The 13,236-nt window shown below is 47.2% G+C and overlaps 1 protein-coding gene across 1 annotated transcript in view; it reads right to left on the bottom strand.

Moving 5' to 3' along the window:
• Positions 1–12,968, bottom strand: part of snx3 (sorting nexin 3) — a 49,792-nt gene extending 36,824 nt beyond the window's left edge. Inside the window, exon 1 of the mRNA XM_038799217.1 lies at positions 12,737–12,968. Within this exon, the coding sequence (XP_038655145.1) occupies positions 12,737–12,898 (162 nt within the window). The 5' untranslated portion in view covers positions 12,899–12,968. The remainder of the gene's footprint in view (positions 1–12,736) is intronic.
• Positions 12,969–13,236: the final 268 nt, after the last annotated feature.

Raw genomic sequence — 13,236 nt, 5'->3', positions numbered from 1 at the left:
AGGCTGGGTGCAGATGATAGAGGAATATCTTGCTACAGTTTTTATTTCAGTGCCCACCGGTCTTCTTGCTTAAAATGGTTTATGGGGTGGAACAGTTGATTATTGTTCATCTGAGCAGGCAGGTAGCAAGGATTTGGAATGGGAGGCTATGGGAGGGTTTGGGAAGATATGGCATCTCTAGAGGGGGTTAAGGCCAAGTGGGAGAGTTGTGGAGAGAGATGCTGTGGAAGGCAAATACCTGACCCTATTAATAGAACATATCCTTCGGCCCACAATGTTGGGCCGACCATTTATCCTATCAAAGATCAACTTAAACTCCACCCCTTCAATTTACTGCTGTCCATGTGCTTATCCGGGAGTCGCTTAAATGTCCCCCAATGACTGATTCCGCCACCTCTGCTGGCAGTGCATTCCCGCATTCTCTTCCACCACTCGGTGCAAGAGAACCGACCTCTAACATCTCCCCTATATAGATATAGATAAATACAGCACAGAACAGGCCCTTCGGCCCACGATGTTGTAAATGATGTCCCCCTCGTGACAGCCATTTCCGCACTGCAGAAGGTCTCTGGCTATCCACACCTCAACACCTTGTACACCTCTGAAGTCACTCTTCTTCACTCCAGCGAGAAAAGCCCTAGCTCCCTCAACCTTCCTTTCTTTACATGACATGCCCTCCAGTCCAGGCAGCATCCTGGTAAATCTCCTCTGCATCCTCTCCAAAGCATCCACATCCTTCCTATAATGAGGCAACCAGAACTGGACACAGTATTCCAACTGTGGTCTAACCAGGGTTTTATAAAGCTGCAGCAAAACCTCACGGCTCTTAAACTTAATCCCCCTGTTAATGGAAGCCAACACTATACGGCTTAACAACCCTATCAACCTGGGTGGCAACTTTGAGGGATCTGTATGTGGATCCCAAGATCCCTCTATTCCTCCAAGAATCCTGTCTTTAACTCTGCATTCAGCATTCAAATTAGACCTTCAAAATGAATCACTTCACATTTATGTAGGTTGAACTCCATCTGCCATTTCTCAGCCCAGCTCTGCATTCAGTCAATGTCCTGTTGTAAACTGCAATAGCTCTTGACACGATCTACAACTCCACCAACCTTTGTTTCATTGGCATACTTACTAACCTACCATTCCACTTCCTCATCCAAGCCATTTATAAAAACTACAAAGAGCAGAGGTCCCAGGACAGATCCCTGCAGAACACCATTGGTCACCGATCTCCAGGCGGAATACTTTCCATCCAGAGTGAGGACACAAAGATAAGCGCCAACAGTGCAGCAATCTCCTTCCTTGCTTCCCATAGCAACCTTGGGTATATCCCGTCTGGCCCAGGGGACTTATGTATCCTGATACTTCAAAGTTTCCAGCACATATTCCTTCTCAACCTGTGCAAACTGATTAGCCTGGTTCACACTTCTCACGAGCAACAAGGTCCCTGTATCTAAAGAATACGGAAGCAAATTATTCATTAGGGCCTCTACCTCCTCAGACTGCAGGCACAAGTTCCCTCCACTATCCCCAATCAGCCCTACTCTCACTGATCATCCTCTTCACAAGTGCAGAATGCTATGGGGATTTTCCCCTAACCCTTCCCACTTTTTCCCTAATCCTTCCCGCTAGGGCTTTTTCATGCCCCCTTCTAGCTCTCCCTAGTCCAGTTTTGAGTTCCTTCCTGTCTACCTTGTAACCCTCTAGAGCCGTGATAGACCTCTGCTTTATCAACCTTCCTCCTTCCTCTCAACTAGAAGGTCAATTTAGTCATCCAAGGCTTCTTCCTTACCATTCCTTCCTTGTCAGTGGGACAAACTATCCAGCACTCGCAGCAAGTGCTCCTTATACAATCCCCACATTACTGTTCCCAATTTATGCTCCTGTCTAATAGTATAATTTCCCTTCCAATGAAACACTGTTCCTAGCTGTGAAGAAGGCCTATGGTGTGCTAGCGTTCATTAGCAGAGGGATTGAATTTAAGAGCCGTGAGGTGATGATGCAGCTGTACAAAACCTTGGTCAGGCCACATTTGGAGTACTGTGTGCAGTTCTGGTCACCTCATTTTAGGAAGGATGTGGAAGCTTTGGAAAAGGTGCAAAGGAGATTTACCAGGATGTTGCCTGGAATGGAGAGTAGGTCATACGAGGAAAGATTGAGGGTGTTAGGCCTTTTCTCATTAGAACGGAGAAGGATGAGGGGCGACTTGATAGAGGTTTATAAGATGATCAGGGGAATAGATAGAGTAGACAGTCAGAGACTTTTTCCCCGGGTGGAACACACCATTACAAGGGGACATAAATTTAAGATAAATGGTGGAAGATATAGAGGGGATGTCAGAGGTAGGTTCTTTACCCAGAGAGTAGTGGGGGCATGGAATGCACTGCCTGTGGTAGTAGTTGAGTCGGAAAATTTATGGACCTTCAAGCGGCTATTGGATAGGTACTTGGATTAGGGTAGAATAAGGGAGTGTAGGTTAACTTCTTAAGGGCAGCACGGTAGCATTGTGGATAGCACAATTGCTTCACAGCTCCAGGGTCCCAAGTTCGATTTCGACTTGGGTCACTGTCTGTGTGGAGTCTGCACATCCTCCCCGTGACTGCGTGGGTTTCCTCCGGGTACTCCGGTTTCCTCCCACAGTCCAAAGATGTGCAGGTTGGGTGGATTGGCCATGACAAATTGTCCAAAATTCTATGATTAACCTAGGACAAAAGTTCGGCGCAACATCGTGGGCCGAAGGGCCTGTTCTGTGCTGTATTTCTCCATCTATCTATCTATCTATCCCTCTCCATGACTATGGTAAAGGTCAAGGCGCTGTAGTCACTTGTCACTGAAATGCTCTCCCACCGAGGCATCTGACAACTGTAAAGCACAAAATCCAAAATGCCCCTCCACCACCCCCAAATTACCCTATCTACACATGGAGTCAGAAATCCTTCCTGGACACCTGTGAACCTGCTCCATCCAAACCATTTGCACTAAAGGAGGTTCCAGTCAGTATTAGCAAAGTTAAAGTCACCCATGACAACTCTTGTTACTTCAGCACCTTTCTGCCAAATCTGTTCTCTCCTGCTCTGCAGGGCGGGGCTTTCCCTGGTAGTAGTCTAAACCCCCCCCCCCCCCAAACTGCATTCAAATTTTTTTGAAGGGGAATGACCACAGGGGATCCCTGCACTCTGCTGACTGTAACCCAGCTAATACTGGGGTTAATACAGGAAAAGGTGGTACATGGAGCTTACCTGACAAATAGAGGATGAGCCAGTTGTTTGAGGGGATAAGAGAATATTTGCAAACAGTGTAGGGCAGCCAGTCCTAGTGTTCTCCCACTGACTCCTGCACCTTCCTGGGTGCCCAACCCCAAACCCCCACCCTCTGCCCCACACTCTCCTTCAGCAGCTCCACCGCCTTTGCCAGGTCCTCTGAAGCCTCCTGCCTCAGACAGGCAATGACACCCCAGCACGATCGTTTCCTCTGTCACACCTTGAATTAAGCCCTTGCCCAGGCTGCTGCCTCTTACTCGTTACACTCACTTGTCAGGCAAGCCATAAACCAGCCCCACCAATCGGAGTTCTTCACTTCCTCACCCTCACCAGAAAAAGCATCAGGAAATTCTACCTCTGAGGCAAATGTATGACCACTCACTCCCATAGCTGCCACTTCGCCTTCTCACTTACTGTACCTGCATGCCAAATTGGAGATTCATTTTTTCCATACTTTTTCTCCTTTCTCATTTTCTCCCACATTTACACCCATCAACAAAACAACAATCAGTAACAAATATGCCAATCCTCGTATCAACAACAATCCCACCCTCCCACCAACATTAGCCCGCATGTTTACATAAACAAATGATAAAAAGGAATCAGGAATCACCCATAGCCACCATTAACACACACAGCACCACCCCCAAAACTAATGTTCAATGCTATCCAATTCTGAAAAGTGCATAATGAATAACACCCATGAATTGTAGAAAACTTCCATCCTTCCCCTCAGTTCAAACTGAACCTTCAAGAGTCAAGAATTCTAACAGGTCCTCCTGCCATGCCAGGGCACAGGGTGGAGAGTATGCTCTCCAACCCATCAGGATCCACCTTCAGGCAATGAGGCGAAGGCTACGACATTTGCCTCCACACCAGTTTCCAACACTGGCTGGCCAGACACCCCAAATCTGGCCTCCCGGGGGCCCAGGTCCAGTTTAATGTGCACCACTGCAGAAATTACCCCAAAAACCTCCTTCCAGTAATCCTCTAGCTTTTAACAGGACCAAAACTGCAAACATGATCGCCTCCACCACCACCCACACCCCCAAACATCCACATACTTCTACTCCTTATCAGCTCATCCTCGCCCTCGTGAGGTGTGCTCTGTATACCACCTTCAGCTGTATTAGCCCCAACCTTGCGCATGAGGTGGAGGCATTCACTGAGCACCTCACACCAGAACAACCCCTCCCAACTTTGCTTTGATCCCTTCCAATGGTGCCTTCTCTTCCAAAATAGCCTCCATAAACTGCTGATACTACCCTCTTCTCCAGTTTGCCTGCCGTCAGCACCTCCCCCAGGATTGTGGAGGCTGGCTCCACCGGGAAGCTCTATCCCCTTTCTGGCAAAATCTAGAACCTGCATGCATCTAAACATTTCCCCTTGCTCCAGCCCATACTTAGCTTCCAGCTCCTTCAGTCCTGCAAACTGACCCCCAAAAAACAAATATTTGGGGCAGCATGGTGGCAGTGCTTAGCATTGCTGTCTACGGCACCAAGGACCCGGGTTAGAATCCCGGCCCTGGGTCACTGTCCGTGTGGAGTTTGCACATTCTCCCCATGCCTGCATGTGTTTCACCCCCACAACTCAAAAAATGGGCAGGTTAGGTGGACTGGACACGTTAAATTGTAAAAATATAATTGGGTATGCTAAATTTATATAAGAGAAACAACCTTTTAGTGTCTTAATCCCCTTCACCCATTTCTGAAAATTTCCATCCCACCTCCCTGGCTCAAATCTGTGGTTTCGCCGAATCGGCATTTCCCTTGACCTTCCCCCAACCCGAAGTGCTCTGCCTCCAAATTCTCAATGAAGCTATTATTACCGGACCCCCCCCCCCCCCACCCCTGTGTAGGGTATTTATGTTTGTAGTTGATAAAAATGCTTACTGAGTGTTTATAAAAATGCTAACTAAATTTGTAGAATAAATAATGTTTTGATTAAAAGCACCAAAGAACTTGGTTGAATAACACCTGAAAGGCAATTCAAAACCTGGCCCATAACACTAGTGGAAACAGTTCACTTCAGATTTAATTACAACTGCTTCTGCAATTTGTCAAACGTTGTACATGGCTTCATATCTTATAACTCTTCATCTTCAAATGTTCAAGATTTAACTTTGCCCCTCAATAGGTAAAAATTACACACAAGTTCAGAAGCACTGATGGAAGCAGACCAAAAAAAAATCAGTAATTACAGTTTTGAGAGGTTACTTTGAACTAAAGAAATGCAGTGTATAGGTGAAAATGTAGTGTTTAGTTAAATATTTGCCATGTTTAAAATTAAGTCAGCAAATAATTTATTACTTCAAAACAGGTATTTACATTTTAAAACTATGAAGTTCAACTACAAAGCTGATTTAATGCCAACAGCACAAGGAAATGGAACTCAGTAAACAAAAAATTATGTTCAGTTGTCATAGTTACTACTGGAGATGCTAGCCTTCAAACAACCAAGCTTATGAAGCAAAGGCTAAAGATACCAACAGTATGCCAAGTGTCCTGGCGAAAACATGGTCCACAACACTGATGATTAGCCAAGCTTCTCCCATATTGCTGCAGCATGGGCAAAGATTGATGGCACATCCCATCAGAGCAAGGAAAATCAACTCTTTCCCAATTAGGAAATTTACATCATTTGATTCACCAATCCTTGGCTCAATTTCCATCTGGCTTCAAACTTCAGCCTTTACCAAAACATGGACATGAACAAATTCTAAATGGGGTATAGGAAGAAACATACTGGCACAAATGAAAACATCTATTGTGCAAACATGTCAGCCCCTGGATGTAACTGCAAGAGCTGTCATAACCAAAGGCAGCTCCCAAGTAATTCCTCAGACAGTGAATCAGTCCATGCCATCAGAGAACTCAGAATCTAAAGTTCATTACCACCACCAGTGGGCCACTATTGACAAAAAGACTGGACCAATTAGGCCAGTGATTCTACAGCAAGAGACCCAACTCCAGTCTGCACAAAGGCATAGAGTTGGAAATGCTTACTATGACTGGGAACTACACCCTCCTCTCTTTCTCTCTTTCTCTCCTCCTCCTCCTCCTCCTCTCTTCCCCCCCCCCCCCCCCCCCAAGTCAAGCACACTGCATGGACTGCAGTTGCTCAACCACCATCACAAGGACAATGATTACTGTGCCAGCAACCCCACATTCTGTTCAGCTCTCTGGTAGCACATTAACAGGAGGTGGTCAGCCCACCTGATGTTACATTGCTCAAGAGGGTTGGGACTCCAGGGATGCAATGTTTTCCATGAACAATTTTCAGTTTATCAAAGATGACAATCAGTGCAGCTATCACAATGCATTTTTTCTACATTTGTTCAAGACCCTCTGACAGCTAAATGACAGAATATCAAACCCATTGCAACTAGGTCAAGCCCAAATCCAAGTGTTTATCATGATCAACCTGAAAGCAATGCAATTCATGTAATTTTGCAACCAGTTCAAAGTCTATACAATCATAAAAGCTAAGGCAGCACAGTGGCAGTGGTTAGCACTGCTGCACAGCAAGGTCCCAGGCTCGATCCCAGCTCTGTGCAAATGTCTGTGTGGAGTTTGCACTCTGTTTTGCATGGGTTTCACTCCCACAACCCACCTTTGCAAGGTAGGTGGATTGGCCATGCTGAACTGTCCCTTAATTGGGTACTTTTGTTTTTAAATCAGAAAAGCCACGTGATCACATCTTCAAGATAATCCTGACTCATGCAAGTGTCCCTTTAAGAAAGTTTCTGTTTTACCACATGGCTTGGGCTTCAGTTTTACCACATGGCTTGTAGCACGGCTTCAGTCATTGAGCGGAGCTGTCAGGAGAGAGGGGGTTGTGTGTTTTGGTTGGTTTGAACTGCAGAAGCAGCACTGTTAATTTGCAGGAAGATTCCCAGTTTATTTTAAAGCTGTTCCAGTGAACTGAAAGAACATTGGATGTGGCAAACTGCCTTGGTAATTTTAGAGTTGCTTTCCAGAAAGAGTTTTCAATCTGCTGGTTGGAAATTGGACCAGAATCTCAGGGAAATGACCAGTCCCATTCAAGTGAGATTACAGCGTGTTGGGCCGTGCCCTTAAGGGGTTTTGGTTTTATTGGATTGGAACAGCCAAGGGGGATTCAAGCACCTAGGAAGTCTGGTGCATCACGTCTGCAGTGAAGGCTCTTGTGCTCATCCTAGCCAAATCCAACCTAAAAGTTATAGGTCAGGTGAGCTTAATGAGTTTCTATGCCCTGGCCCATAACATGACAAAGTAGTCACAGGGTGGCAAAATCCATACAAAGGTCACACAAGCAAGGTGGGAAACTATTTCACGCAATAGAGAAACTTGGATGCCCATTTGCCTAGAGATTGAGTGGAATGAATGAACTGCTCAATGCTGACTACAGAGAAACAAATCCATGCAAAGGCTTTATAATTCCTCAGCACAGACCACATTTGCAGTTGTGCATAATCTTGATCACCATCCTTCAAATTCCACAACTTAAAGCAAAGGTTTAGAAAGACAATAAGCTAGCAAAACCAACTCAGACAAGACCAGAGGCTGCAGACTCAAAATAGTGAAAAAGGTCTGCTTAAAGAACAATAAGGGGCTCTGCCATGCAAAGTGGCAAAGAGAGTTTTCAACATGCTGGTAAATGCTTAGTTGGACAAGATAGGCACTTCCTTACGCTTTTAACCCTGTTCATAACAGCTACGTATTCAGAACATTTAACCAGACCATTACTTTTCACAAAATTGGCAAACTGGTCATAATAGGGGACAATATATGTTGGATACTACAGCATAGTGTGCTTAACACATTGAATACTCTCGTCATACTATTGCTTCTTTCTCCACTGGCCTGAATGACAAATGGAATTTCAATTATTGCACGGTTTGTTCACTCTACATCATGTTCAGTTTTGCCAAAAGCTAGAACATGCAGCATGGACACAGAAAATCTCAGATAGCATGCACCAAGATCCCTGCCAGTCTCAACTAGAAAAACCATGCAACAGTTGTAATACTTAGAAAATATTACTACTTTTATGAACCAGTCCTCAATCTCAAGGATTTGATTATAAATATTCAGCAATAAAACAAACTTGATTTGTTATAAATGAGCAGCTTGATGTGGACGTCAAGTTGCTGGCCAAATGGGGACGTCAAGTTGCTGGCGAAGATCTTGGCCACTAGGATAGAGGACTGTGTGCCGGGGGTGATACATGAAGATCAGACGGGTTTTGTGAAGGGGAGGCAGCTGAACATTAACGTGCGATGGCTGCTAAATGTGATAATGATGCCGGCAGCAGAAGGAGAGGCGGAGATTGTGGTGGCATTGGATGCGGAAAGGGCCTTTGACAGGGTTGAGTGGGGGTACTTGTGGGAGGTGTTAGAGGATCTGGTTTGGGGAGGGGTTTATTAAATGGGTGAGGTTGCTGTACGAGGCCCCAATGGCGTGTAGTGACAAAGGGGAGGAGGTCCAAGTACTTCAGGCTCTACCGTGGGACGAGGCAGGGGTGCCCCCTGTCCTCCTTGCTTTTTGCGTTGGCAATTGAGCCTCTAGCCATGGTGCTCAGGGAGTCGGGGAGGAGCACCGAGTGTCACTTTATACAGATGACTTGCTGCTGTATGTAGCAGACCTGGTGGAGGGAATGCCAGAGGTGATGGAGATTCTTGCTGAGTTTGGGAGTTTCTCAGGCTACAAGTTGAACCTGGGCAAGAGGAGCTGTTTGTTGTACACCCGGGGGATCAGGAGGGGATTGGTAGGCTCCCGCTAAAAAGGGCAGGGGGGAGTTTTAGGTACCTGGGGGTTCAGATGGCTAGGAGTTGGGGGACTTTGCTTAAGCTTAATTTTACTAGGTTGGTGGAGCAGATGGAGGAGGAGTTTAAGAGGTGGGACATGTTGCCGCTGTCGTTGGCAGGTAGAGTACAGTCCGTGAAAATGACGGTGGTCCCGAGGTTTTTGTTTCAGTGCCTCCCCATTTGTATTCAGAGGGCCTTTTTTAGGATGGTGAACAGCAACATCACGGGATTTGTTTCGGCGCAAGGGACTCCAAGGGTGAGGAGGGTCTTTTTGGAGCGGGGCAGGGATAGAGGGGGGCTGGCGCTGCCCAACCTCTGGGTACTATTGGGCAGCTAACATCACAATGGTATGTAAGTGGGTAATGGATGGGGAGGGGGCAGCATGGAAACGGATGGAGATGGCGTCCTGTGGAGGCACGAGCCTGAAGGCACTGGTAACAGCACCATTGCCGCTCCCTCTGAGGTACACTATGAGCCCGGTGGTGGCAGCTACCCTCAAGATTTGGGGGCAGTGGAGGCGACACAGGGGGGGGGGGGGGGAAGTGGGGGGCTTGGTGGAGGCCCCACTGCGGGGGAACCACCGCTTTGTCCCAGGGAACATTGATGGCGGGTTCCTGGGGTGGCACAGGGCGGGCATAAGGAAGTTGGGAGACCTGTTCATTGACAGGAGGTTTGCGAGCCTGGGTGAGATTGAGAAGTTTGAGCTCCCCCCGGGAATATGTTCAGGTACCTTCAGGTTAAGGCGTTTGCTAGGCGGCAGGTGGAGGGGTTCCCTTTGCTGCCCCCGCAGGGGGTAAGAGACAGGGTGATTTTGGGGGTGTGGGTCAGGGATGGGAAGGTGTCTGACATCTACCAGGTGATGCAGGAGGTGGAGGAGGCGTCGGTAGAGGAGCTGAAGGCCAAGTGGGAAGTGGAGCTGGGGGAGCAGATTGAGGAGGGGAAATGGGCGGACACCCTGGAGAGGATGAAGTCCTCCTCTTCATGTGCGAGGCTTAGCCTCATCCAGTTCAAGGTACTGCACAGGGCTCATATGTCCAGGACGAGGATGAACAGGTTTTTTGGGGGTGTGGACCAGTGCATTAGGTGTTCGGGGAGCCCTGCGAACCATGCCCATATGTTTTGGGCATGCCCGGCACTGGGGGAATTCTGGCAGGGGGTGGCAAGGACGGTGTCGAGGGTGGTAGGATCCAGGGTCAAACCAGGCTGGGGACTCGATATTTGGGATTGGGGTGGATCCGGGAGTGCAGGAGGCGAAAGAGGCTGGTGTTTTGGCCTTTGCGTCCCTAGTAGCCCGGCGGAGGATCTGGTTGCAATGGAAAGATGCGAGACCCCCAAGCGTAGAGACCTAGATCAATGACATGGCGGGATTCATTAAGCTGGAGAGGGTCAAATTCACCCTGAGGGGGTCGGTACAGGGGTTCTTTAGGGGGTGGCAGCCTTTCCTCGACTTTCTGGCTCAACGATAAGGAACTAGGTCAGCAGCAGCAGCAGCAACAGGGGGGGGGGGGGTTTAAAATTACTAAAAATAAATGAGCAGCTTGACAGGACTCACCATGACCATACAAGCAGGTACCTCAATATTTTCCAGAGAACACCAAGTCTTACAACACCAGGTTAAAGTCCGACATGTTTGTTTCAAACACTAGATTTGGGAGCACTGCTCCTTCTTCAGGTGAAGGAAGGAGCAGTGCTCCGAAAGCTAGTGTTTGAAACAAACATGTTGGACTTTAACCTGTTGTAAGACTTCTTACTGTGCCCACCCTAGTCCAACACCACTATCTCCACATGTTTTCCAGAGAAGGCATCCCTACTTGAATATTTCCTGGTCTTATACCCCCAGTTCTGAACTTTTGCACCTGCTCCCAACTGCATGTAGTTATGTCCAGAGTAGCCCAAGTTCAGTAAATAACCTCTTTCTACTAAAAGGAACTACCTCACACTTAGTTTGTCAATTGCTATCTATAACAATAATAATTTAGTGTCACAACACTGCAATGAAGTTATTGTGAAAAATCCCCTAGTCACCACACTCCAGCACTTGTTCAGGTACACTGTGGGATAATTCAGAATGTCCAAATTACCTAACAGCACATCATTCAGGATTTGAGGGGAAACAAGATCACCTGGAGGAATCACACAGCCACAGGGAAAACATACAGACTCCACACAGACAGTGACCCAAGCCAAGAATTGAACCCTGGCACCATGAAACAAGAGTGCCAACAAGCCACCCAGCTACAAGTTTTAGCATTTTCCTGCACAAGTGTGACAACTGTTTAAGCACACCACAATTAGACTGACTGAATTGACTCATTTACAATAGTAACTGAACACTGCTCAAAGTTTGGAGCAAGTTTAAGAATTGAGAAACCCATCCACAAAGTATGGAAATGCTGAGTTATACTTGCCAAACTCTAGAGGACAAGTTACCATTAAGTAAGAGAAAGGAGGACATCCAAAACCTCAAGATTGGTCTGTTCTACACAGACAAGTTTCTAGCTGTTTCAGCATCAGATTTCATCTACAGTACTTCCTTTGAAAAATTAAACTCATTCAACTGCTCTCATTGTCAGCAAAAGCCAGCATAGTTTTTGGCTTAATAATACATGTAACCAACTGTACAGATCCACAATTGCTGATATCAAAGGCAAACAATTTGGAAACAACAACATCCCATAACAAGCAAATAGCCCAATGTCCTCTTTCAAAAAAAATAGTCTGACAACACCAGGTTAAAGTCCAACTGGTTTGTTTAAAATCACTAGCTTTTAGAACACAGCTCCTTAGGTGAAAGATGTGGGTTCCAAAAACACACATAGCTAAAGTCAATGATGCTACACAATAGTTTGAATGAGTCTTTGCAGGTAATGGTCTTTTTCAAAAATTTTTAAAGAAATTGAAGACTGATTTAAAACTAGTTCAGCCAACTTGTGCAGTGCATGGACTCATGAAATCCCAAGTTAGTTTCGACTCTTGGGCATCAAGAAGTCACAAGGCAAGAACTTAACTAACTTCCAATACTATGAGGAGAATTTATACATGACATTTTATGAATCATCCTGCTGTGGCCCAGTTCCAAACCCATTTCTGACCAGATGCCAAGGTAATTCAGAGCGATAATGAACCCAACGATGATTTTGTTTCGTCAGGTCTATTAATTATTATTAAGTGCACGAACAAACAAGTTGGCCTATATAGACTTTTTAAAAAGCGTGCACCCCATCCCGGTGCTTAGCATTTCAGCAGATCGTTACTTCCTCTTTTTGGGGGAAAAAAGTTCACACCGACAGCATTGGGCAACAAGTCGAATCACTCAGCACACGCATTCCGACACTTGCACACATTCTAACACTTACACAGATGTAGCTGAACTCGAGCTACAGATGTAGTGAGTGGGCCCCTAGGGAAGGGGGAGGGAGGAAGGAAGCAAGGGGGGAGGGGGGGGGGAAGAGGAAGAGGGAAGGAAAGGAAGGAGGGGGAAAGGAAGGAAAGGAAGGAGGGGGAAAGGAAGGAGGGGGAGAGGAAGAAGGAAGGAGGGAAGAAGGAAGGAGGGAAGAAGGGGGGGGGGGGGGGGGGGGGGAAAGGGAGGAAGAAAAGCCCTGACATCTCCATCCGGTATGCGGACCCCAGCCGCACCCACCCTCCCTCCGGCCTGTCAAGCGCTTCCCTGCCGCCTCCTCACCTTGATCCGGACCTCGTACGTGGTGTAGCGCTGCCTGCCCACCCCCATCGTCTGCGGGGTGCCCACGTCGATCTCTAGGAAGTTACTGGGCGGCCCATAAGCGTCGTTAAGGTTCTGGGGCTTGGCCAGGAGCCGCCGGGTGTCGGGCACAGCCTCCGCCATTTTCCTTTTTTTCCCCTCTGTCTCCTGTCGGCGCCGCTGACGATTCTTGTTGCTGTCGACCAGCTGACAGCGAGGTCGCCCCGCCCCCATCCCGCGGGGGAATATGGGAGTTGTAGTTCCGCGCAGCGGCTGACCTGGAGCCGGGCGGCGGGAGGTGGATGGACTACAGTTCCCAGGATGCTGCGCGGCCATCCGGCTGGCCGCTCTCCCCAACCAGGTGATGGATATTAAAGTGCCAATTCAAGTGAAAGTGGGAGTTCAACAAGGACAGTTATTAAGTACTTCATGTCAATGGACGTAATTTGTGTGTAAGGTTTATCAGTTATAACATTTGTATC

Source organism: Scyliorhinus canicula, chromosome 6 (assembly GCF_902713615.1).
Source record: "Scyliorhinus canicula chromosome 6, sScyCan1.1, whole genome shotgun sequence".
Lineage (NCBI taxonomy): Eukaryota > Metazoa > Chordata > Chondrichthyes > Carcharhiniformes > Scyliorhinidae > Scyliorhinus > Scyliorhinus canicula.
The sequence above is the reverse complement of the archived record's forward strand: the minus strand, read 5'-3'. Positions and strand labels throughout refer to the sequence as shown.